Source organism: Diabrotica undecimpunctata, chromosome 7 (genome assembly GCF_040954645.1).
Source record: "Diabrotica undecimpunctata isolate CICGRU chromosome 7, icDiaUnde3, whole genome shotgun sequence".
Classification (NCBI taxonomy): domain Eukaryota; kingdom Metazoa; phylum Arthropoda; class Insecta; order Coleoptera; family Chrysomelidae; genus Diabrotica; species Diabrotica undecimpunctata.
This window is the reverse complement of record NC_092809.1, coordinates 149,784,774-149,812,139: the sequence shown is the minus strand read 5'-3', so window position 1 is coordinate 149,812,139 and position 27,366 is coordinate 149,784,774. Positions and strand designations below refer to the sequence as shown.

The window sequence follows — 27,366 nt, the reverse complement described above, 5'->3', positions numbered from 1 at the left end:
CTCTGTTCTAGAAAACCACCAATGAAAACGGCAAGAATGATACATGAGGAGTTAAACATCACGAATGCATGGTCCCAAGAATGGAACGAATGGCAAAATAGCATGCCCTGCATTACCTACAAGCCACCAGGTTTTGATCTTCCACGCAAAACATGGTCCACTCTAAATAGCATCCGAACCAGACATGGCAGATGTGCATAGATGCTACATAAATGGGGAAAGAACCCGTCTCCTCAATGTGACTGTGGGGAGAACCAAACCATCGACCACATTATTGAAGAGTGTCCCTCAAGATCCTACAATGGTAGCCCTGAAGACTTCCTGTTTGCAACTTCAGAGTCAATTGATCTTATAAATACATTTGATGTTTGTTTGTAACTATTTAAAGTTTGTCAAATACCTATATTACTAGTGTTTGTGTATTTGTTCTAAATGTGTTGTAATTGCCATACGATAAATAAATAAATAAGTAGCCAGATCATTCTTCTTCTTCTGTTGCTCATTTTAAGCAGACGACCGGTGACTCTTTCTGATATTCTTTGCAGATCCAATGATTGCAGAGTAAACAACAATCCCGTGTCCTTTCGTCTCTTTTTCAAGGACATATGTAGCATTGACCATTTCCTCGTTGAGATGTAGTTGTTGGCCCTCTTTGGTTGAGATGTAGTTGTTTCAGTAAAAGTCAAATCTTCATCCAAGTGGTCTTTGTTTTCTTATTTTGTTTTGAAACACAAGAAGTGCAAAATCTCTTTCTAATCTGTGGCTTCATCGGATCCAAAGGTAAGCTGCGTAAAAAATCGCGCCGTATAACACTTAGGTTTAACTTATTCATTCGGAATAGCACTAAGGCATTTATTCTTGCTATATTTATAATATCAAAGACAATAGTTAAGGGTCATCTCCTACTGTTCTGGCAACATTGTGAGAACCACACATTTGATCATCAACATCGTCCATGAACTAGGAATGATTGTAGTCTACTACCATTGTTGGTTTGGCAGTATCCTTGTCTATGCTGCGATCTGTATGGCTTGTGGATAGGACAAGGATATTTTTCTTCTTCCTTCTGACAAAAGATACAAGCGTGCAGTCTTTATGAAATACAAACTGACGACTGAAGTCTAGTCTTTTGGTGGTGTTTATGAAATATATAGTATCTACTGCTTGTTTTTCTTCACTGTTCCGAGCATAGGTATCTTATGTTTATTCTTTAGTTGTATTGCTAGTGGGAAGCTAAAAAACCAATTGTACATAGCTATATTACGGTATGTTCCTCCTATAGAACTTACAGGTTACTTGACAACATTCGATGGCCTATTCGATAGTCGAAATGGGCCTTTTGGTTGAGTTCCTGCGTATATTTTGAGGTTCACAATAAACTTGTTATTTAAGTCAACTAATGCCAAGACCTTGATGCCGTACTTAGCACAAAAAACGAAGCAAAAAAAAACAGGAACACACGCAATTTTTCTTTTTTGTCATCATCATCATAAGTGGCTCGACAATCCGTTGTGGATCTTGGCCTGCTCACAAAGAAGTCGCCACTCCTGTCGATTCCTGGCAACTTCCCTCCATCTTCTAACCCCTAGAATCTGTAGGTCTTCTTCCACATCATCAATCCATCTCATTCGTGGTCGTCCTCTGCTTCTTGTGCCCTCTGGTTGTGAAAATGTTAATCTCTTCGTGTATTCGTGATCTGACATCCTAGCAATGTGTCCAGCCCATCTAAGTCTCTGCACTTTAACGAATTTCACAATATCTGGATCGGTGTATAACTGATACAGTTCAAAGTTGTATCTTCGACGCCATAGCCCATTTTCATTTACGGCCCCAAAAATCTTTCTAAGAATTTTTCTCTCAAAAATACCAAGAAGTCTTTTATCATTTTGAGATAAGATTCACGTTTCAGCCCCATATATCAAAACTGGTCTTATTAAGGTCCTGTATATATTAAGCTTTAGTGCACGTTTTATATTTTTATTTTTTAAATGTCTCTGGAGGCCGTGAACAGTTCTGTTTGCTATTGCTATGCGTCTTTTTATTTCGTCGCTTGTCGTGTTTGTTGCGTTTACTAGCGATCCAAGATATGTAAATTCGTTGACTTGCTCAAAGGTCTTTCTTTTTTGTCCCATAACTTTTTTTCACGGGGTACAGGTGTAGGTATTTCTTTACAGAAAAAAACCTTTATCTTCTTCTTCTTCTTCAGTGCCTTATCCGGTCCGGATGTTGGCGATCATCAAGGCTATCATGGTTTTGTTGACTGCTCTGCGAAACAGCTCCGCTGAGGTCATCCCAAACCATTGTCGGAGATTTTTCAACCACGAGATACGACGGCGTCCCGGTCCTCTTCTGCCAAATACTTTACCCTGCATAACAAGTTGAAGAATTCGATATTTTTCTTCGTTCCGCATCACGTGGCCGAGGTACTCAAGCTTGCGTTGTTTAATTAAATTAAGCACTTCTTTTTCTTTTGTCATGCGCTGTAGGACCTCAACGTTGGTGACATGGTCCACATAAGATATCTTTATCTTCCTTCTTCTAAATGACGTTTAGTAAAAGTATTTATGATTTACAATATTCCAGATACCACTTTTTAAAATTAGTCACTCACACCATTGTTTTGCCATTTTTTCTATTTCTTTCGAAAGTGTCGAGAATGAAGTTTACTGCACGACGCGTAGCGAAGTGCATTAATCAATCAATTGAGGAAAAGGCACTTTACTTTCATGCTATACAAATGATTTTTCCACCTCCCTCAAATAGCAAGAAATTTTTAATTAAAATGATTTCTTTATATAACCCAATAGCCAAATTTATTGCAGAACTAAAACTAACAAGTAGGTACAGTACAACTGTATTTTCATAATTGAATCCCAAATATGTTTAATTTGTGGTTAAGCAATTATTTATATTATTGTTAAATGTGCAATTTTTAGCAGTAGGTATTTAAATAGCACTAGTATGAGAGCTAGAGCTAAGGTAGTTTTCATGATATTTTCACTAACACCTTTATTATATACGTGGTGTCCTATGAAGGTACTCGTATTTGCTTATAACAATCTACTTCTTAACTTCAGTGACTCCCATAGCGAATTTTTTTGCTTTTGTGCTAGAGAATGCTCTACATACTCTTTAGTGATATTCGTAGACTTCCAACTTCTGAGTTGCTTTAAAACAAGAACATCTGCTTCAAAATTTTCAAGTAAACATGCTGATGTTCTTCTAATACTATGCCCGGTATAATTTATGGCGTTAGGCAGTTTTAAAAATTCTGCAGAAAATATAGCGATAGAATTTTTTCCAACCAGTTGTTTGATCCATTTTTCTGCTCTATAACAGATAAATACACGTGACTGATCTATTTTAGGACGTAACGATATATATTACCCATAAATGTCAATCTATTTATGGCCATTCGCCGTTGAAGCATTCATAATAAACGTTCTTTACCAATGTACCTTTTTGGTAGTCCTATGGGATTATCAGTGATTTTATCAACAATTGCACTTTTTTCATTATTTTTATTAAAAGATACGTATATAATTTAGTTTTGGCACTTCCTAAACACAAAATTCATGAAACAGTCAACATTTTCAACAATCATAATCAACATATACAATTTACAGTTGAAGAAGAGGTAGATAATTCTCTACCATTCCTTGACATGAGAATTGTAAGAAATACAGACAATATGTTGAAAACCAGATGATTCAGAAAACCCATATGTAGTAATAGATTTATAAGCTATTAGTCTCATCATCCAAATAAAATGAAAATGAACCTTATAACAGGATTAAAAGAACGTGTTTTAAAGCTTTCTCATCCAGATTATCTACAAGAAGATCTTCAGTTGTTAAAAAATATTTTAATTGAAAACTCTTATCCTCCAGATATGCTACATAGGATGCTTTTTTTTAATATTGTTAATATAAATAACTTAACACCATTTTTTGCTAAATCTCAGAACATTGTATTCAACAATCAGAACATCTATTATCTACTTTTCACTACCTTTTATACCATCATTAACACCTAAATTAATACAAACACTAAAGGTTATTGACAATATAAAAATAGCAACAAAGAACATCAAAACTATTTTATCTTTATATTCCAAAACTAAGTATCCTATAGACAAATTAGATAAAACAAATGTCGTATACAGCATTAGTTGTACTTAGTGTGAAGCTGAGTATGTTGGTGAGACCGAAAGAAATCTTTCAAATCACATTATTTCTCACAAAAGTGATTACAGAATTAAAAAACCACCTTGTGCTTTGGCAGAGCATGTAATCGATAAAGACCATAATATGGATTTTTATAACATTCAAATTTTGTGTAGTGAATGTAATAAATTCAAAAGGACTTTTTTGGAAATGGTTTGTATTAGCAAAAGTACTTATAATTTAAACAAAAGATCAGAAATTCAAAATATAAGTAAAATTTATAATTATATTATTTCTTTGTAGTTTATATATGAAACCTGTAAAATATCACATTTTGATTTAATTTTCCATATATTTGTTACATTTTTTCAGACATCTATCAATGGTGAATAAATCTTCTTCTTTTTTGTTATTAAACAAAAAAGAATTTTTAACAAAATTTTATTTTTGGCAATATAATTGTCAAAAATTTTAAGTTGGCATTTATGACATTGAAGCTTATTTGTAATTGGTCGCTATTCTAACTTATTTATAAATTCAATTGTTTTTGTGTTATGAAACTTTTTCATTAATTATATTAAAATGTCAGAGAAACATTTATTAGATAAGAACATTTTTATATTAATTCTTTTTGAAATATGTTAAATATAAATAAGCAAATATAAATTAAGGATCACTCGAAGAGTGGTGGGTTTTTTTTTGTCAAAAGGTGGAGATAAAAGACAAAGAAGGTGGCTACTTCGTTATTATAAGTGTGTTACCTTAAAAAGACATGTAGCAGTCAATGATATTAAATATGTAAAGAAGCTTACGACAATGGACATTATAAGATTATGTTGTATAAACAATTAGTTGAAACTAAATACAGTTTACAAATTAACTCAAACTTACCACAGCAAAAGACCATGTGGTAATTGTACATGTATATAAAAATTATGCAAAAAAAAACATAAGTAAAAAACATTAATTTGCAGAGAACTAAAAAGATCATAAGATGCACTTCTAACAGTCTATTATTAGTTAAATTTAATTTTAACTTTAGGTATCATTATTAAATTGATTAAGATTGAAATATTTAAAAATAGAATGAGGTTACCACTCTTAGCTTCTTAGCTGCTGCCGGTTAAATGGAAGCAACAAGTAGAATCCACGCCAAACAACGAGAAAGACAGTGACCTTGAGGTCAAAATATGACAGAACAGCAAGGCGAATTATCAACCCCTAGTGCAATAGACCGGTAAATTTAAAGAATATGATAGATTTGGGTGACAAACCTGTCAGTAAAAACCAAAAAATAAAAGAAAAAGGTGGTTAAGATCACCATTTTTCTCCCAGTGATTGGTCAAGAGAGACAATGAACAAACAAGTGAGGTCAATCCAAAATTTTATATATTAAAATAGTCTACGTTGTGGGTGGATAGCCAGCTACAGGTGAAGATTGATTCAGTGAAGATTGACTCAGTTCCAAATGTTATGAACCTTGGACTGTTGGAAGTTGGAAGTTGAAAGTAGAATCACCTCCATGTTAAAAATTTAATAGCTTTTGATTAGAGTGTCCTATTGGCAAAATCTAAAACAGTTTTTAAATATGAAGAGTGCAGTTTTCGTACGTAATTTTTGCATATTGCCGTAAATAACAAAAATCATTAAAAATAGAAAATTTTGAAGAAACGTATCTTAAAATTCGTTTTATAGTATTTTACAGTAGACCATTTTGAGGGTAATTATTTTCGTTCTGTTTAGTGTACCATCTAACGTATATCTATTCTAACACTGCCTAGAAACGAGTTATAGAACAATTTTTGCAAAAAATGAGAAAAATTGCCCATAAGGATTTATAAATATATTAGTGATTTTGCTGAATTATTGCTGAATAAAGTGAATTAATTGCATGTACAATGCACTTAATTTTTTCTGTCTATAATTTCTATAATAAATTAATTTTTAATTATGGAATGACCCTAATTTTATGCTCGATAGTATATTTTGCAGTATTGGTTCGATAAGGACAGATAAGGCCACTTTTGTATAAATAATAAATAATTGAAATTTTTTTCTTAATAGGAATATTTTAATCATGAAAAAATACACGAAAGTTAGTGAAAGAGGATTATCAGATACATTATTTATTTTTTAAATAACTTATAACATTTATTGGCGATCTAGTGGCGATCACCTAGTAGGACAAATGTGCTCATGAACAAGATTTGGAATGATGAAAAGATCCCTAATGATTGGAAAATCGGGATTATATGCCCAATCTATAAAAAAGGGGATAAACTGAAATCCGAAAATTATCGCGGCATAACCCTCTTGTGCACGGCATACAAAATTTTTACTTACATACTAAACAAACGACTCCAACAACTAACTGAAAATATTGTCGGGAAATATCAAACCGGTTTCCGACAAGGAAGATCTACAACTAACTAACTATTCACAGTTAAACAAATCTTAAACAAATCGTGGGAATACGACATTGACGTCCACAACATATTCATAGATTTCAAACAAGCCTACGACTCAATTAATAGGAACAAGTTATATCAAATATTGCAGAGCTTTAATATCCCCCAAAAATACATCCGACTGGTAAAAACAATAATGGATTCGTCAACAGCAACTGTCAGAGTCCAAAATGAGCTCACTGAAAACTTTACGGTAGCCCAAGGATTAAAGCAAGGAGACGGGCTGGCACCGACACTATTCAACCTCACCTTGGAATATGTGATAAGACAGCTAAATATAGGAAGAGGTAATCTCCTAACAAATAAATTAATACAGATTGCCACCTATGCCGATGATATCAGCATCATGTCTCGCAGAACAAAAGAGGCGGCAGAAATATATTCACAATTAAAATTAACGGCAAAAGAGACCGGACTAGAAATAAATATTCAAAAGACGAAAAGTTAACACAGGCAAGAGCTAAACAGACGCACAGTTGAATTAGAGGACGATATTGAAACGGTAGAAAGTTTCACATATTTAGGAGTTACATTAAACACGGATGGAACAGAAGAACCAGAAATCCAAAGAAGAATAGTAAAGGGAAACAAAGCTTATTTTTAACTCAATCATGTGTTTCGCTCCAAAAACACACACTGGAGATCGAAAATCAGGGTCTACAAAACTATTATCAGACCAATAGTATGTTATGGATGCGAGACGTAGGTGATGACAGAAGAAAACTGGAAGTCTTCGAAAGAAAAGTTTTAAGAAAGATATTTAGAGCTATTAACGAAAACGGAATATGGAGATCCAGGTATAACCATGAACTCTACCAACTGTTCAAAGAGACACCGATCTCAGAATTCGTTATACTTCAGAGACTTCGCTGTGCTGGTCATGTAGTAAGAATGGAGACAGAAAGATTGCGAAAGAGCCCTAGATAGTAAAATGCAGGGCGCAAGACCAAAAGGAAGGCCACGGAAAAGATGGGAGGATAAAATGGCAGCGGACGCGCAAAAGTTGCTAGACGTGAAAACCTGGAGAAGATCGGCGCGGGACCGACAGGATTGGAGGTATAGTTTGGAGGAGGCCAAGGCTCGATTTGGGCTGTAGCGCCATTGGAGAGAGAGATAACATTTATTAATAAAAATCCCTATAATAAAACTCAATTACAAGAAGTAATTTCAATTTGCTAAAATCTTTTAATCAGTTCGTTTTTAGTTGAATATTTCTTTAATCATTCAAAGTATGTCGTTTATTTAAATTGGCTCTTCTAGGAATATCATAGGTCAATATTTTTCAAGAAAAAAATACATATTTTAAAATATTTTATTAAAAAACTAGTAGAACCTGTTAAATCAATATCAATAACATTAATATGCATACAGATATCGGACGAGTCTCTAATAATCAATTAAAATAATAAGAATACTTCAGTTTACTAATAAACACCAATCAGTGATGACGAATTTTCATACAATTGTGTTTTGTGCAGTTGTATATTGTTTTTTGAACTGTTTCGTAATAGAAGCGCGTAAGTTTGGTCTTGTGTTGTTTTATTATCAATAATATCGAGTTGAAGCTATTTTCTTGTTGCATTTTAAAGTAATTACTATTTTAATGGGAATAAGCCACAATTGAAGATAAAGCAAGTTTTAATTTCCACTTCGCAAATAGTTCCCAAAATACAAACATTAATATATTAAACAAATTTTGTTTTTTTGTTATTTGGTGAAAAATTCTTCTAATAATTTAATTTTATCTGACTCAATGATATTGATAATTCAGACGTATATAATACATTTTTAAGTAGACGACTTTACAATGATATTGCTTATATTGCTGTGTTGCGTTCCTGGGACTACTTTTTTGTAAGATAGTTCATTAATCGTAGCATATAATTTGTGTTTAAAAAAAACAACCACATGCCATGATGATAGTAAAATTCTTCTGTTAGTGATTCCATAGTAAATCATGAAGATAAAACCAAGAAAAAAAACCTCATAATACTATTCCGACGTAGTAAGTATTTGGTTTTACATTTAGTTTACTCTCAATAAACATCAAATTCTGATTTTCTAAATAGATCTATATAATTATTTTCTAAGATAGATCTATATGGATCCTACAGCATACATAATGAGTAATACGAGAAAAATAACAATATTACTACTATCGGTTTACAGCGTTCTCTGACGCCTTCTGACTACTAACCGCCATTTTTCTCTATTTAACCCTAGTCCTGGAGGGATTTCTCTTTCCTCTAGTTCTTTTTCAATTCCGTTTCTCTAGTTTCTTCTCGGCCTTCCTCTTTTTCTTCTTCCTTGTGGTGTCCACGTCAAAATCTGTTTCGGAATCCTGTCAACTGGCATTCTCTGTACATGGCCGTACCATATTAACTGTTTTGCTTTTATGTTATCAACTATTGTATGCTTGACTTCCATCATTTCTCGTATTCTCTCATTTGGTATCCGATCTCTTCTTGATTTGCCTACTGTTCTTCTCCTGAAGTCCATTTCTGTTGCTAGTAACAGTTTCTCTGTTCTTTGTTTCATTGGCCAAACTTCACTGCCATATGTGATTACACTTTTAAGTATGGTGTTGTATATGATTTGTTTGTTCGCTTTAGATATTGTTTGGTCCCACAGAATGCCATTCATCATGGATATGGCTTGTCTACCCTGTATGTTTCTGTCTTTTATAGCAGCATCGAGTGTTCCATTTTGAGTTATCTTCATACCCAGGTACTTGTATTCATCACAGTGTCTAATTTCTACCCCATCGTCTAATATAATGGACTGCTTTGTCCCTCCAATACACATGGTTTCAGTTTTCTTAATGTTGACTTCGAGACCCCATTTGTTATATTCTTATATTAGCTTCCGAGTCATGTTACTCAAGTCGTCATGATCCTGAGCAATCAGTATTTGATCATCAGCGAAACATAAGGTGTACAGTGTAGTCTCGTCATCGAGAGGGATAACATTTTATTTTCCACAGCTTGAGTGCTTGTTCCAGATAAATTTTGAAAAGGGTAGGCGAAATACAGCAACCCTGCTTTAGTCCTTTCGTGACCTTAAATCTCTCAGATATCCTTGATCCAGTTTTAATTTTTGCAGTCGTTCCATTATACAGACTTTGGACTGCTTTGATAAGACCATGCTTAATGTTGGTTTGCTGTAGGTTTGATCATAGTTTACTGAGGGGTACACTGTCATATGCTTTTTGTAAGTCTACGTACACCAGGTGAACTTCTTTATTGGCGGCTGTTTTCTTCTCAATAACTTGCGTAATAGAGTACAAGCGGTCTACTGTGGATCGCCCAGCTCTAAAATCAGCTTGCTCCTCTGCTTCGTAATCTCTATAGTTATTTTCTATTTTGTTCTTAATAAGTTTCCCATACATCCTACTTATTTTGCCGTTGGCCGCAATTCCTCTGTAATTTTCACACTGATCCTTGCTGTCCTTTTTGTGGATAGTTGACATGATAGATACTTTCCATTCTTTTGGTAATTCGGCCCCATTTAAGCAGTCTTGAAAGAGTTTTCTTAACTGTTCCCGGAGTTTGTCTGTGCCGGCTTTCACTAATTCTGCAGGGATGTCAACAGGACCAGGGGATTTTCCAATTTTGGGGATTTGGTTATTTCTTCCATCTCTGATTTACTTATTTGTAATGGTGATGAATTTATACGTATACCTATCGTGTTATCTATGTTAGTAAATTCTGGTTTTTGTTGTGTTAGTAATTTTTTGAAATATTCTTCCCATTTGTCTGTTGTTCTTGGTGATATAACGTCTTTTTTCCTATTATTTCTCATACCTTTAATCAATCTCCAACTCTCTGTGCTTCTTCTACCTCCTACGTAGGTGTTGATCTTTTGGCAGTTCTGTTCCCATCATTCGTTCTTTTTTTTAAATTATCTTTTTTCTTAGTTTGGCTTGTGCTTCTTTGTAAATTGTTTTAACGTTTTCTGCTTTTGATGTTAATAATGTTTGGTATTTCCCACGTTTATCTCTAATTTCCTTTTCTATTTCTTCATCCGACCAGTACGGTTTTATTCCTTTGTGGTTTTCGTCACATTTCCCCAGTGCTTCTTCTGCTGCTAAATGAATCGACCCTTTGATGTGTTCATAGTATTCTTCGGTATTTTGAAAACTACCCATTTCTAATTTTTGGTCTAATTTTGGAAAAATAACAATACCATACATAAAAGGATTATCAGAAAATCAGAAGGATAGAAGTGGAAATTGAAATGTCAATAAACTTACTTTAACCTTTAATTGTGGCTTATTCCCATTAAAATAGTAGTTAATAATATTGAGCATAAAAATTTAAAAAATATATATTTATTAAGCCTTTCTAGATCTAAATAATTTGCATGAAATCTCTTTATAACTTTATGCAAAACGAGCAAATTTTTAGAAAACAAATACATATCTGAGGAGTTATAGCTTTCCTTACTGAAACATACATCTGAATTTTTCAGTTAACAGATACTGCCGATACGAGAAATTTGTTTGGAATCTTCAGGTATACGAAATTAGGACTCTTTTTTTTCATTATCTCTTGTACTGGATGTCTAATTTTGTAACGATTGGCAAAATTTTGTGGTTCCTAGTTCCAGAATTTCCAAATCCTTTAACTTGAATTAATTTTATTTGATTACTTTTGTTCGACACTGTATAAAGTTTTTAAACCCTGCATGATCTTCTTACATATTTGAGCATAACTTTATTATAAACATTAGAACTAAGAGATAATCGTTTATTTGTACAATTAAAGAGCACTGAATTTGCTTCGTTTCAAATCGTTTCTTTGAATATCTGATAAGTTTAGCCGCGTTAGTAATAGAGTTTTGATTTTGAAAACAATCTGAGCAACAAACATTTTTTTTATTTAAACAAATATACCCGCACCAACCACTAAGGGTTATTAGCGGGGGGACATACACAAACAGCAAGATACATATTGTTACATAAAAAACATTTTTTACAATCTGGTATATAGTTTAGTCATTTTAAGATAACTTAATAAAGACTGTAAATTTGACGTTAGTATACTTTTTAAATTATCACTAAGGGCACACGCGATTCTTTCGTTCTGGTACACTGGACACTCAACAGTTATATGTTTCACTGACAACTGAGTGTTGCACTTGGTACACATCGGAGCAGCCTCCTGGTTGAAGATATGCTTGTGTGTAAGGAAAGTATGTCCTATTCGGAGTCGGTTGATGATGACTTGGTCTTTTCTATTATTTGGTAAGATGAGTTTGGTTCCTACTTGACTTAGACATGGCCATTAACTCTTTATGTGTTAACTATTTATTGTTGAGAACTTGATTTTTAGTCAATTTCGTCAGTAGAAGAAGGACTGCAGGGAGACCGCAGGGAGAAGCAGTTTCTTCTTTAATCTGGTGATATTGTTTTTTAAAGTTTTATTTTGTATTTGAGAATACATAAATTTTAAAATTTCTTTTATTTCTTGTCTTTCATTTGAATAATTTTTAACAATGCGTTCAGGATGTTTTGAGTGAAGGGAATTTGCCAGAAAATCACATATTTCATAAAAAGTAAGTGTAAAGGAAGGGTTTCTATTTGCAATTTTTTGTTTAATTTGATTTAGAATAATTGGAATATCTTCTTGGGTTTTAGGCTTTTTCTTAAGTTTTTGAGTATCGGGAGGGGGTAGGTCATTTTCAAGAATTTCAGGAGAGGATATTTGTCTTCTAGTTGCAGGAGTAATTTCAGTGGTTTTTCTATCGCTTTCAATTACTAAGGAATTTTCTTGGAATATTTTTGGTTGATTCAAGATTTGTAATTCATTGTTTGTTTGTGAGGAAGTGGTTTGGTCCTTTGTAGCTGATGCGTGATTTTGTATGGTATTGGGTTCTGGTTCTATTCGAAATTATACCCTCACTAAGTGTTACAACAGTTAAAAATACTCTTAAACATTTTCAAACTTCGGGATGTGTAAACAGTTGTAAAAAGTGTTATGAAGGTAATGAACCACGTGTTAGACCTGTCGATGAGGAGCTTCAAAACAGGGATATTGATATTTGTGCTTTTGTGAAAGCTAGCGAACCCTGCAATAGTGTACAAATTGCTAGGTAAGTTAACGTGAATACTCGAACTGTCCAGCGAGTTCTCAAAATGAAATGTTTATTAAACTTTCAAAAACAAACATGACTTGTAAAAAAATAAATATTAAACATTGTTTATTAAACTCAGTGTTTCTAGGTATACATGTTTTGAGCTACTAAGTATTTGGGTAAAAACCCGTTAAATGTTATTATTTTGAATTTTAAATTTAAACTAATAATGTCATATTAGTTTCACATCCGGAACAATCTATATGGCACCATTCTTTGCAGACAACGCACTGTATCCACTTCTCTTCTTTTCTGTCTTCCAAAAATATTCCATCGCAATAGAAACAAGTAGCATCTTCTTCTTTAGAATTGTCTGCTGCAATATCTATCATGTCATCATCGGAAGAATCGTCTTTGAAACTTACTGATTCGGATTCTAAAGGGGAATCTTGAAATATTTTCCTCTTCTTTGTCTTACGTAGATGCTGGTAACTACAGGATGGTTGTTGGTGATCTAATGATTCCATTAGTACTTTCCGCTTTACTGTTTTGGCTTGTTTTGAAGAAGAATTTATTAAAGTTTCTAAAGCGTTTTTGTATGGAGACGAGGTAATAATCGCTGCTTTTCCAGGTGCCCTACCCCTTCGAAGTCCTGTCTGTTTTTGAAAGGTTGGCACCAGCGTAATATTTTCGGGTCCAACAAATTCATTTTCATCTACACTATTGTCGGCAATATTTTCAACTACTGCATATTGTTCTTTTTCAGTATTTTCTTGTTCTGCAGTAAGGAAATTGTTTTCGTTAACGACATGGTGATTTATAGGAAATATTCCGGTCTTTCTGAAGCCATTAACGGCAGATGTCTCAGTTTGCACCTTAAGATACGCCTTTCCAAATAGTTCAGCAATGTCATAATGTGTAATTGGTCTTTGATTTGACCTTAAAAATAATCTCAAAATTTCACTATAATGGGTTTTTAAGTATACCATTAACGTTTTAACTAAGGGCTACATGTGATGGGTAGAATGAGGGGGCAAGCACACTATGTCAACAAAATTCTCCCTTGCCAAATTTATCATTTTTAAATTTCGACAATGTGTATGGTGTCTGTCTAACACTAGCAATACTGGATCGTTTTGTGATGGTTTCACTTTTTCAATAAAATGTAAGAACCACTGTGTAAACATATGGGTTTGAATCCATCCACTTGGATGACACACAATTTTTAAACCAGGAGGAGCACCATTTTCCAATAAAAAATTGTGGTTTTTTCTGGTAAAAATCAGATGTGGTGGAACAAAAGTTCCTCCGGCACTCATACACAAGACTGCTGTAACTCAAGAACCTCCTTCTGCAGAAGTTAATGCTCCTACCTGCTTCGAACCTCTAAGAGCAAGAACGTATTGGACTTTAGACTGAACAATATTTATTACAGTCTCATCCACGTTGAATACTCTATCAGCTGAATAATTATGATTTTCAAATACTGCCTCCAAAATATCAAAAAAATGATTCACGTTTTCCTTATTCAAGCCTTTGGCTCTGTGAATGGACATTCTAGTTGGCTTTCTAATAGAAATTCTATCCTTGTGTCGTTTCAGGAATAAATTCATTTTCTTCTGGCACTTGTCTTTTCTTTTGAAACTGGATTGGGTTTTTTATTAACAGTAGCCAGCTGATAAGCCACACTTTTAACATCATTTTTTGTTAACCAGTAAAACTTTTTTTCCGTTAAAAGTAGATAGTCTACCAACCGATTTTCTAAGTTTTGTGGTAGGACTGCAGATCGTCCTAATTTTGTTTCAACAACCTGGACTGGTGTAGCATTCATCTTAGCTGATAGACGAAATAATGTAGTGCATGGAACATTGAATATATCTGCGGCTTTTTTGTATCCCATCTCCTGACTTCGCACAGCTTGGATGGCACGAACCATATCTTCTTTTCTCCAGTTTTTACGACCCATGGTATTACTCTAAAAAAATATTATTAATTAATTTGGGCAGTATTTATTAATAGAAATCCTATGTAGATTTGCTTCTTAAAATCTTCAAAAATGAAGTGTAAATTTGTAAAAACAAATATCACTACGAAATTACACCTGTTACTTTCAACGGTTTAACAATGATTGTCTACAGGCACGACAAGCACTGGCTATAACGCTGGTGATGTCGTTCTAGTGTTGCCAATTTTATTTTGTTCAACCTTAGGATATTCCATAATGGGGACATATTCCATGTTTGGTACACGTCCTCTAAGTATTATTTTTTATTATATAAATATTTTTCTACATCAAATTTCACATTATTATATAGCTCTATGATGTCATTTATTATCAAACCATATATGGTTTCGTATGCATTCCGTCTAAATTGGTATAAATCCATAAAATCCATAAATGTTTTCGGATGGATTCAATCTTATTTTAGTTATACCGTTTTTAGATAATTATTATTTGGTTTTTGTTTTCAGAATGAATGCTGGGAAGTTTTGTGACTCATCTAAATATGTTAACTGTATTTCTGGTGATGGAGAAGTAAGTGAAGACGAATTAGGTTCAGATTCAGATAACGAGTATATTTCTAATGAACAAAGGAATTTAGATGAAATAAACCTATTTGCTCTGATATATATAGAATTGTCAACAAAAAAAAAGAAATCTGAAATTTTTTTTTGGAAATCAGGCCATTTGAAGCATTTTAATAAAAGTGATTAGGCATTTTAAGGCGTTGTAGAGCTGCCAGAATGGATCCTTGAGTTAGAAACTCCTGCAGATTTTTTCTTGCTTTTTTTTCCAAAACAATTAATATCCATGATTGTTAAACAACCAAACATAAAAACTCTGCAGCATAACATAAACAAACCTGCCAATATTACCGAAAACAAAATGGAGCAATTCATAGGAACTGTATATCTATGTCATTGACGAAATTACCATCATCGAGACTTTACTGAAATACAACTGTAGGTCAACCACGAGTATTTGAATCTATGACCTGCAATAGATGGAAAATTATAAAGAAATACCTTTATTTTAGTAATAATAGTAACTCCGTTCCTATTAGTAATCCAGGCCATGATAAACTGTTCAAAATTCGACCTCTATTAGAAAAGATTAAACAACGCCTTTTACTGGTTCCCAAGGGGGAACATCTAGCTGTTGACGAACAAATTATCCCTACGAAATACCGCCACCACCCCAAACAATATAATCCGGCAAAACCTCACAAGTAGGAATAAAAAATCAAGTACTTAGTAGTGTATCAAGTTTTAGTTATCACTTTGATATTTTTGCTGGTGAGCAAAGCAATACTTTTCCAAATGGAGCGCCTGATTTGGGAGTCACTAGACTGGCAGAGACAATGCCGAAGAACGTTAATGATAAAATATTGTTCGATAACAGGTCTAATAGTCCAAAATTACAGGTTTATCTTACAAAAAATGAATTGTTGTCTTTAGGTACAGTTCGATGAAACCGTCTTTCAAATTCAGGAATACCATCCGAAAATGAACTAAAGAAAAAAGACGTGGTTTCATTGTAGAAGAAAAGGTTGCCCTTGTTGAAGACGTAAACATAAGTCTATAAACTTGGTTCGATAATAAGCTAATAAATATGTTATTAACTTACGTTGGTAGTGAACCTAGAACCACAAAATGTAGGTACTTCCGAAAAAAAAACGTACAAAGAGATTCCATGCCCTAAAGCTGTTGAAGTTTATAATCAGCTAATGGGAGGAGTGGACTTATTAGACTCGATACTGGAACTTTACAAAATCCATCTAAGATCAAGAAAATGGTATAAACAAATATGTTTCCATATATTGGATCTCTGTGTTGTGAACGCATGGATATTCTGGCGTAGAAAAAATAAACAAACTTGGTATATGCCATTATTTGGCTTCAAACAAGCCGTTTCTGAACATTTATGGAAATCTGCGAAGTCACTACTAAGAAAGAGAGGTCGTTCAGTAGGATAAAATGGGATTCAGTCGTCTAGTCATCAAGGAACTCCACCTATGTTATCCAATGGAACAACCCCAACACAAATGGCATCAAAAAGAACAAGAAAAACTCCTGCAGGATATCAAGAGACACCGTTAAATTCTGTACATATGGACACATGCCAGAATGGCAAAAATATCGCCAACAGTGTCAAATATGTATAAAAAAAACCCAAAAACACCAAATGTAAAGTATTTTTATGTTATAATGAAAAAAAAAAATGAATTGTCTATCGCAATTTCATAACCAATGTATTTTTGTGTGTATACATTTTATTAAAATATGTTCGTATAGTGCGTGCGAAATCACATCTGGATTTTCAAAAACTGTTCCAGTTTATAGTTATTGCATATGAAACCATATATGGGTTTACAAAAAAACTTCTGTATGGAGGACTAAACAAATATTTTAAATGTACTAATGCCTTTTGTATGTCTTAATAAAAATCATTATACATAAAAATATTTTTTATTTCATGTTTGCAATAATTCATGCAATAATTGCTACACATTGCCAATAATAAAAGCTTCAACGATATAGTTTGGACTTTCTTATTCATTAACGTGATGACCCGAAACAAGTTTCTATCTTGAATTTTCTAGGATTTTGATGTAAAAGGTTAATAAAATACAATAATTGATTTTGGCTTTATTTGTTTATAGAACGTAGAACAACATGTGTGACGCCCAATGGAGAACGGGCGACGTGCACATCAGTTTATGAGTGTAAACATTTTGTGGCAGCAATAAGAAGTCGCAATCCATCACAAATAAGCTTTGTGAAAAGGTCACAATGCGGTTACGACACAGAACCTTTGGTTTGCTGCGGTCCTGCTACTGATTTCTCCACTACTAGAAATCCACCTCCGAAACCACCGAAACCAATGGAAAGAAGACTTCCATCTGTTTCTAGCAGAAGCTCAGCTATTCCCGACAGAAAAGAGTGTGGTTTTCAGGTAAGCAATTTATATATTTACTTGATAAAGATGTCAACCATAGGCATGGAGTAGCGGTTCTAGTAAATAATAAAATCGAAAAACATATAAAAATATTTATTCCATATTCAGAACGCTGCATGTTGATCCAGATAAGTGCGCACCCTCTAGACATAAATATAATTCAGGTTTATGCTCCCACATCTGAGAGTACTTATGAAGAAGTTGTAGAGTTTTACGAACAATTAGACGAAATCATAAAAAAACCTAAAGCAACAAGACATAACCATGGTTATGGGGTATTTTAACTCCAAAGTAGGAAAAGGCGAAATAAGTGAAGTAGTTGGCAACTATGGGTTGGGAACAAGAAATGAGCGAGGTGATCGACTAATACAGTTTTGCCAGGAGAAAAACTTAATTATCACTAATAATTGGTTTAAGTTACCATTAAGAAGATTGTACACTTGGAGGTCATCACAGGACAGGACTGGGTACATCGTTAGAAATCAGATAGACTTTATAACAATTAACAAACGATTCCGTAACGCAATAATATTAGCCAAAACATATCCTGGAGCGGATATAAACTCTGCTTATAATCCTCTTGTAGCCCAATTACGAGTCAGACTAAAAACCTTAATCCAGAAACAGAATAACAATAGATTAGATATGGATCAACTAAGAAATCCCGAGATAAAAGTCAAGCTTACAAATAGCATTAATAGTAATGTTGCTTTAACAACCAATACTGATGATATTGAAAGAGACTGGATCAAATTAAGGGACGCTATATGCAACGACGCGAAAGAAGTCATTGGTGACTACGAGAGGAAGAAGAAGAACGAATGGATATCAGATGAAATATTACACCTTATGGACAGAAGGACGGAAAAAAAGAATAATCGTGAACAATATAAAGAACTGGATAGAGCTACCAGCAGAAAGATAAAAGAATCCAAAGAGAAATGGTTACAAGAAAAATGTCAAGAGATAGAAGAGCTAGAACGAAGACAGGATAGTTTTAATATGCATAAAAAAATCAAGGAGTTTACTTATACTTACAAGAAAAAACAGTTTGGTAGGTTAGTAGACGAGAACAAAAAACTATTGTAGATAAAGAAGCACAGTTACAGACTTGGGCAAATTACATAAAAGATTTGTGTACGGATTATCGTCATATTTCTACGAACACTCTTGATCTGAATGGACCAAAAATATTGAAAAGTGAGGTGATAAAAGCTGTAGATAAAAAGAAATATGGGAAAGCAACAGGATGCGATGAAATACCAGTCAAATTTTTAAAAGTTTTTAACGAGAGCAACCTGAATGTAGTATTAGAACTGTTTAATAAGATATACGCCATCTACATTTGTGCGCCTTCCCCAGAAATCGAATTCTAAGACGTGTAGTGAATATCGCCTTATAAGTTTAATGAATCACACCCTCTTAAAGTATTCTTGCGGATTCCATTCCAGAATACGAGCAAAATTAGAACACAGCATAAGTAAAACACAGTTCGGTTTTAGATGCGGTTTTGGAACTCGAGAGCCGCTCTTTGCAATACACGTCTTGATTCAAAAATGTCTGGATCAACAGAAAGATGACAACCTCATAGACAAGATGACAAGATGATGAAACATGACAAACTCATAGAGCTATTTCATCTTACAGGACTTGACACTAAGGACATCCAGATTATAAAAAATATATATTGGAATCAAACAGCCTACATGAAGAATGGACATATGGTGAGTGAAAACGTAATCATTTCGAGAGGGGTTAGACAGGGCTGTATTCTTTCACCACTGCTTTTCAACCTGTACACGGAACAAATATTTCTAGAGGCACTGGAAGAGTACAACGAGGGCATCAAGATTAATGGCGTATCAATAAGTAATTTTTGATATGCAGATGATACTGTTATACTGGCCGATAACATCGAAGATTTACAGATGATGCTAAATAGAGTAAATACTACCGGCAACCAATTTGGACTGAAGATCAATAGAAAGAAAACTAAATTTATGGTGATCAGTAAAAAGAACATTCAACATATCGACCTGAATATTGAAGCCGAACGTATTGAAAGATTACACCAATTTAAATATCTGAAATATACAGTAAATGATAAGTGGGACCCAGACGTAGCGATTAAGATCCGAATTGAAATAGCAAGATCCAAATTCATCAAAATGAGAAAGCTCTTAAGCAACCGCCACCTAAGCGTTAACCTCTGATGGCACGTCACGAAATGCTACGTACTCTCTACGCTACTTTACAGAGTTGAAGGGTGAACGTTAACAGCAGCAACTATAAAGAAGTTAGCGACTCTAGAAATGTGGCTATATCGACGCATACTTGGACAGACAGAGTGACCAACACAGAGGTATTAAGACAAATGGGTAAAGAGGTGGAATTGTTAACAACTGTTAAAATTGAAAGCGTCATACCTGGGCCATGTGTTCCGTAATGATAAGTACAGTCTGCTACAGCTTATCCTATAAGGCAAGATTGAAGCTAGAAGAGGTTTGGGCAGAAAGAAGAAATCCTGGCTGATAAACTTGCGAGAATGGTTTCAAATACCAGAAGCTGCGAACATAATACATGCGGCACAAAACAGAGAAACTTATCGTGTGATGGTCGCCAACCAAAGAAGAAGACTTGATAAACAAAAGTTTACTATTTTAAATGTAAAATTTACTCTTTTTATTGGGGATTAACCACAATTTTACACAATATCGTGTCGATAGCCGTAGAATACAGTTGTTTTAATATTTCTTTTGGTGCGAATTTAACAGTGTAAGTTACTGTGTCATTTTGAGAGTTTGTCTAATTAGTGCAAATTTATTGCTAATTAGGTCCATAATTTGGTACTAAAAAAAATCTAGTTATGGAAGAAGTCGCTATGGTTGGCCAATAACCCATTATGACCTGGCGTTACATATATGTAAGGTTTTTAGACCCATACAAATTTTTTTTGTGCAACCTTAGTTAGGCTATTAGCAGGAAGATGGTGTGACCGGTCAGTTGTCAAAATCTAGTTCTGTCGTTAGAAGTAAGCTATGTGTAATAACTTTGAATATATTGTTTGTTTTATGTGATTTATTGTTGGTGCATATGGCTGATTCGATGGAAACTGAAGTACGATTTGAGTAAGTATTATAAAACCAATTTCTTTTTTACTTATGTAACATTATATACGTATTTGTTTAACTAATAGTTCTGTTTACATGTTAGGTTAGGTATTTTCCAAAACGAATGTTAATATTCGCGTTACAAATATGTAACGCTAGGTTATTATGAAGTCAAAAATGTTTACAGTACCTATAGATTCTTTATTGACAATTCTGTTCTCATTTTTGTTTTAATTTTAGAAGGTATTAGGCCCTTCAGGAAACGTTAGAATTGGCATACATTGATTATGCAGATACTCATAGAAACACCTGAAAGTCATGTTTTGACAGACGAAGAATCTACAAACAAGGATACTGGACGAACTGTAGAAAAAATAATTATCAGGCCGGCAATTGAGAGCACAAGTCAAAATTAAATTCCCACATTCAACAAGAATTTTTTTCGGTAGAGACCTTAGATAAACCAACTTGCAGTATATCTGATGAGAACGTAACCATGAAGGACCAAGTAACGAATGAGCGTGAGCAAAGATTAACATTTATACTGTCAGATAAAACAAAACTCAAAGATAGTATAAAAATGTGCCTTAGATGGAAATTTTATAGATAATCACGCCATACCTTTTCCACCGCCAAATTAAGAAAAATATAGCGAAATGTCTTGCGTTCTTTAAGTACGAGAACTATGTGCAAAAAATATGATATTGGCATTTGTTTTAAATGTATAGTAGTTTATATTTCATATAAACTGTCCTTAAGACTTTTATGACAGAAGACTATTTTATGACAGGCTGAACTAATTTCTTCCAACATTTTCTTTATTTGTCCCAAATCGTCTGCAATCAGGACTATATCGTCTGCGTAGCTTAGGTGGGGTAGCATCTCTCCGTCCACATTTATTCTTTTGTCACCCCATTCGAGGGTTTTGATCGCTTTTTCTAGAGTCGATATGAAAAGTTTAGGGCCCACGATGAACTAGCAACGCTGCAGTGTTTTCTTTCATTTGATTAACATTGTCCGTACGAGCCAACGCTAAAATCTACTGGTGAATCCGAGTTTGAATAGATGGTCCGACAACGTCAATTGAGGCAAAAAACCGAAGTAAAACAGGCATTAAGCCTATTTATAAAGTAGGAAGAAGAAGATATTGTTTGGAATATTAACAGAAGTGGTGGTAATTGAAATTAATGTTAGACGTGTCAGTACTTTTACTATTTTTTGAGATAAAAACTTTATTTCTTAAAGAATTTGCTACGTATATCTCTGCTACTTTAGTTGATTTCCATCCTCCGTGTCTTTTCAAGATGGTTATAGCACCACCACTATCAGCTAGTAAAGTGGCTGAGCTCCTTCGTCGATAGTGCCCGGTGCATTCTTTTTGATGCGGTAATTTAAGAAATTTAGCAATAGTGCAGGCGATTTTTACAAAATTGTGAATATCACTAGGTTATATAGTACACCTTCCAATTTTGTAATATACAAATAATCTACGATGCGGTATGTTTGCTTGACGTAATGACAAATATTTTCTGTATAAAGAAATGTTATTTTCTCCAATAACAAAAAGTTTCCATGTTCGTTTTAGAATTAGGAATTTTACTCACTAACATGGTTATCTTATCATCTAAACTCATTTTGCAAAGCTCCTCACGACGACACGCGCCTGCCAGACCAATTATTAATCCAACCTAAAATTTACAAAAATTTTTAGAAGATTTTATGTTCTTTTATATTTTATTTTGAAGATTTTATCTTCAGTTTCTGATAAAAATTTGTAGCCGATGGATATTTATTTAAGGAAAGCAATAACTTTTGGATAGCAGCTTATATCTATATTATTATTAATGTTAAGGTTGATCTGCATTCTCGATTAATTTGTTTCTGATCCTAGAGATGGCTCTACTGCAGCATGCTGCTGTGGTAAATTTTTCAATTTAATTGTAAATTTCTACATGTTGACTCTGTAATATTTTCAAACCCTGACATAAATTGCAGTTTTCTATCATTATATCCATTAGCTAAGTTTTCAAGTTGTGTAAACAGTAATTTTATCAAATACGCTATAACATATATGCTTACTAGTAGACCAAGTAAGCAAAGATATCTTTAACAACATCTTTATGTATAATACATTACTGCTCTGCTGTGTCAGTCGGAATATAATATACCAAATAAATCATATTATCTAACCAATTTTATCAACAAAGAAATTATGTAGGTACTTGCGGCTATATCTGTGAATATCGTATTACCATTAAATTCGTACATCATATTATTATATTACATTTTTGTTGATAGTTAAAAATTAAATGATCTGGTATTATGTAATATTTTAGTGGGAAATAACAGAAATGTTATGCGAACATGTCTTCCTTTTGGTCTGTTTATTATTATCTATTACTATCTCAGTCTTTATGGATTAATAAATTTTAGTATGTCTTCCTCTTCGTTAATATTTTTATTTCTTATTTCATGCTTCATTAGTCTTCTGTATTCTCCTTGTTCTGATTTTATTGGTCTGTTTATTGTTATAATTTTTCTTTTAATACTACTTACTTTTTCTTCATCTTTTTTCGTAAGTCACATTACTTCCGCTCCGTATGCTATCATCGGTCTAATTGCTGCTCTATATATTTTTGTCTTTACTCCTTTAAATTAAACTAAAACCCAAATTTTGGGGACTCAAAATGGAGGTAGCATAAAAAAATTTCAAAACCACCCCTCAGACAAATTCTGGGTACGCCACTGGTTATGCAAGGAACACTATTGTTTATAAATACTAAAATAAGTAACTAAAAATGCCTAAGTAGGTTTTTAAAACTAAATAGGTTTTTTATAGGTATATTACTTATAGACAGTAAATTTTATGATATCGTACATTCAAAATAAAAGTTGCAGTATCTACTATTCTGTAACTCTGTAAGTTTCAGCATGACCGGTTCAAAATTCAAACCGACAACATTCCTATTAAATTTTGTTATAATCTGCCAAAGTGTTGTACAAAGTAATTGATATGGCAACCCTGTTAGTATGACGTTTCGTTTGAAGCGTTTGGAAGCCAGACGTAATGCTATCTATCGATGATAATTACTACCATTGCTTCAGATGGAGCCATCTCCTACATTACAATTTGAAGGCGGCAGTTCAAGACATAATTCTTGTTTAACGAGATTTTTCATATGTTTAGGAAAAAATATTTAACGTTTTATTGCAAATATTTTTCACTTTTACTGTTTTATATTTGTTATTAAAAAATTTTTCGGTTTCTTACCCCTAACTTTATTATAAGCCAAAACATATTATTTTTTCCTATTTGGACAAAACTGTAAATTCAAAAATTTTCAAAAAATTCGTAAGTATTTCTTATAATTATATCTTGATGCTGTAAAAAAATTCACAAAATCCTATGTTTGGTTTTCCCGCTTTATACTTGGAAAAAAGTAGTTTTTTTGAGTTTTTTCAAAAACGAAAACATGAAGTTTGCTTAAAAGTTGTCAAAATACTTCTAGTTATCACATATACCTTCTCAAATTTTTTTAAATTTTTTGAATTTGGGGTTTGTCTTTTGGGGGGTGCAGATCAACCTTAAGTGTGGACTTAGGTATCGAGTAATTGCTCCAAAGACTTAATGGCTTCAAGATATTAGATTTTTCCATTAGATATGCAAAAATGATTTCTTCATTTATAGTATGTACATTTTATCATTGCTCCATTTTTGAAATAAATCGTAGACCAATTCATAGACTTTACCGGCAATAATTCACGAATAGCGGCTTTAGCAGTTTTCATAATCTCATCTGGAATCATTTTGGCTTCACTTTCACTGCTGATTTTCACTTCTTGGAATTGAAAAACGAAAAACAGTGAAAACACACGACTCTTAAATGACAAGCGTTGTCATAATAAATTACAAGGTTGATGATATTGTCAAAGACCTTACCTAGCTATCCAAAGTCGTCCCGAAAGTAGCTACTTTCGGTACGAGTTGTGTAAAATGGTCCATTGATTTAATAAATCATACCGATAGTTTTATTTTCGGAACGGGTGCAGAAAAATATGAATTATCCATTTATATAAAATATTTTTTAAATATTTCATTTAAATTACTTAGATAATACCATTGATTATAAACCACCCATATCATCGTGGGTGGTTTATATACAATGATAATACTTTATGTTCTGAAATAATTTATTATTCAGATCTATTCAATTTTTTTTATTTTTAAAGCCTGGTAATTTATTTGTATCACAATAGTACGTATAATTTTAGGAATCTGATCAAAATAAAAAGCTACAAGGCTTTATTTATGGAGGGCAAGAGACAGAGATAAATGAATTTCCTTGGATGGTGTTACTGGGTTACAGAAACAAATTTGGAAGAACAAACTGGAATTGTGGAGGTACACTTATTAGTCACAGATATGTCTTGACAGCAGCACATTGTGTATCTCACAACGCTCAAAGAATTGTTGGAAACCTGTAAGTATAACTTTATGTAGCTTATGGATCATTTACCATACGATATTAAAAGATAACATACATAAAAAATACAACAATAGGTAAAAAACAAAAAAATTGTTCATTCCACTATCCAATTAGTGGATGTTGGCGACAATTCTGGCATACTCCTCTCGGTCTTTTAAGCCATGAGTATTTCTTTCTTCCGATGCCCCGTTTTCCTTCTATCTTCCCTTCCATAATAAGCTATAAGAACTGGTACTTGGAATTTCGAAATATATGACTCAGATAAGCAGTTTTTGTTCTTTTTATTATTGGCAGCAATAAATACCCACACTCCAAAGGCCTCCAATCGGTTCATCACATTGTCCTTTATGGTCCATGTTTCTACACCATATAGCAGTATGGAGTAAATGTAACATTTTACAAAGCGATATCGAAGCGTTAAGTTAAGGCTGCTGTTGATTAGCAAAGTTCTCATATTATTAAATGCTGTTCTGGCTTGCTGAATCCTGCTACGTATTTCTATCTCTGGATCTAGATCTTCAGTTATCCAACTACCGAGATATCTGAACTTGGGGACCTTTTGGATGTTCTTATTGTTTACTCTTATATTTAATTGGTACAAATCTAAATGGCAGACGAGAAAAAGAAAATGGCCCTCAGTCCGGGGCACCCCTTAAATGGGGAGAGGGTGCGAAGAATCCCCCCGTCAACTACCCAAGAAAGTGCACAGAGAATACAAATATACGACCGAATAGTACGCATTGCTACCTGGAACGTACGCAGCTTATTTATGTCCGGAAAACTGGCAAACACTGAAGCCGAGATGGTAAGACTGAAAATAGACATCTTGGGGATGAGTGAAGTAAGATGGCCTGGATCAGGAATACAAAAAACAAAACATGGATACATATACTATTCAGGTGGAACCGACCCAGAACATCAATATGGAACTGCTATATTAGTGTCGAACAAAATTGCTCAATCAGTCATAGACTTCATCCCCCTAAATGATAGAGTAGCAATGTTGAAATTACAAACAACTCACAGAAAACTAAATATTATTCAGGTCTATGCTCCAATAAGTGACAAGTCAGACGAAGAAATCGAAAAATTTTATAACAACATAGATGAAATAATGAGACTGACAAAAAGAGGTGAGATAACGATGATCATGGGTGACTTTAACGCTAAAATTGGTCGTGGTGCGGAAGGAGACCACATAGGAGCATACGGTCTAGGTACCAGAAATAATAGAGGAGATAGACTTGTACAATTCTGCGTAGAAAACAATCTGTTAATTGCCAATACCTTTTTCAAACAACATCCTAGAAGGCTATACACATGAAAATCACCTGCAGCCAAAAAGGACAAAATTGTTAGAAATCAAATTGACTTCATTTTGCTCAATAACACCTTTAAGAAGTACATACAATCTACGAAAACATACCCTGGAGCTGATATACATAGCGATCACAATCCAGTTATAATGGATTTTAGATTAAAAAGATTTCTCAAAGTCAAAAAGAAAACAGTGACAAAAAAAATAGACATCTCACAACTGAAGAACCCTGAACAGAAAAAAGAAATAAGTATCAAGCTTGAGGAAGAAATAAAAACGATCGAAAACTTGGTACAGACAGACATTGAAGTAACATGGACTGCTCTAAAAACAAAAATAACAAAGATACAAGAACAAGACATCGGGTTCACAAAACACAACAAAAAACAAGAATGGATAACGCAAGAGATCATGGACCTCATGGACGTAAGACGAAAACATAAAACAAGCCCAATAGAATACAAGCGAATCAACAAAATCATTAGAAAAAAGTGCAGGGAGGCGAAAGAAAACTGGATGTCAACAAAATGCCTAGAAATCGAACAACTTCAGGAAAAATACGACACCTTTAATATCCATAAAAAAGTAAAAGAAATGACAGGTAGACACAAAAAGAGACAAGCAACAATATTAAAAAATGATAATAACGAAATAATTATGGGTACAGAAGACAAACTAGAGAGATGAAAAGAATACATACAAACTCTTTTTGACGACGATAGACCTTGTTCTTCACCATCCACAGACAATCGAATAAATGAAAAAGGCCCAGAAATAACCAA

At 33.5% G+C, this 27,366-nt stretch overlaps 1 protein-coding gene across 1 annotated transcript in view; it reads left to right on the top strand.

Annotated features, from left to right (window-relative positions):
• Window positions 1–7,992: 7,992 nt before the first annotated feature.
• LOC140446034 (phenoloxidase-activating factor 1-like) overlaps window positions 7,993–27,366 on the top strand; it is a 39,206-nt gene continuing 19,832 nt past the window's right edge. The window contains exons 1-3 of the mRNA XM_072538537.1: window positions 7,993–8,151; window positions 17,374–17,666; window positions 25,052–25,260. Coding sequence (XP_072394638.1) covers window positions 8,079–8,151; window positions 17,374–17,666; window positions 25,052–25,260 — 575 coding nt within the window. The 5' untranslated portion in view covers window positions 7,993–8,078. The remainder of the gene's footprint in view (window positions 8,152–17,373; window positions 17,667–25,051; window positions 25,261–27,366) is intronic.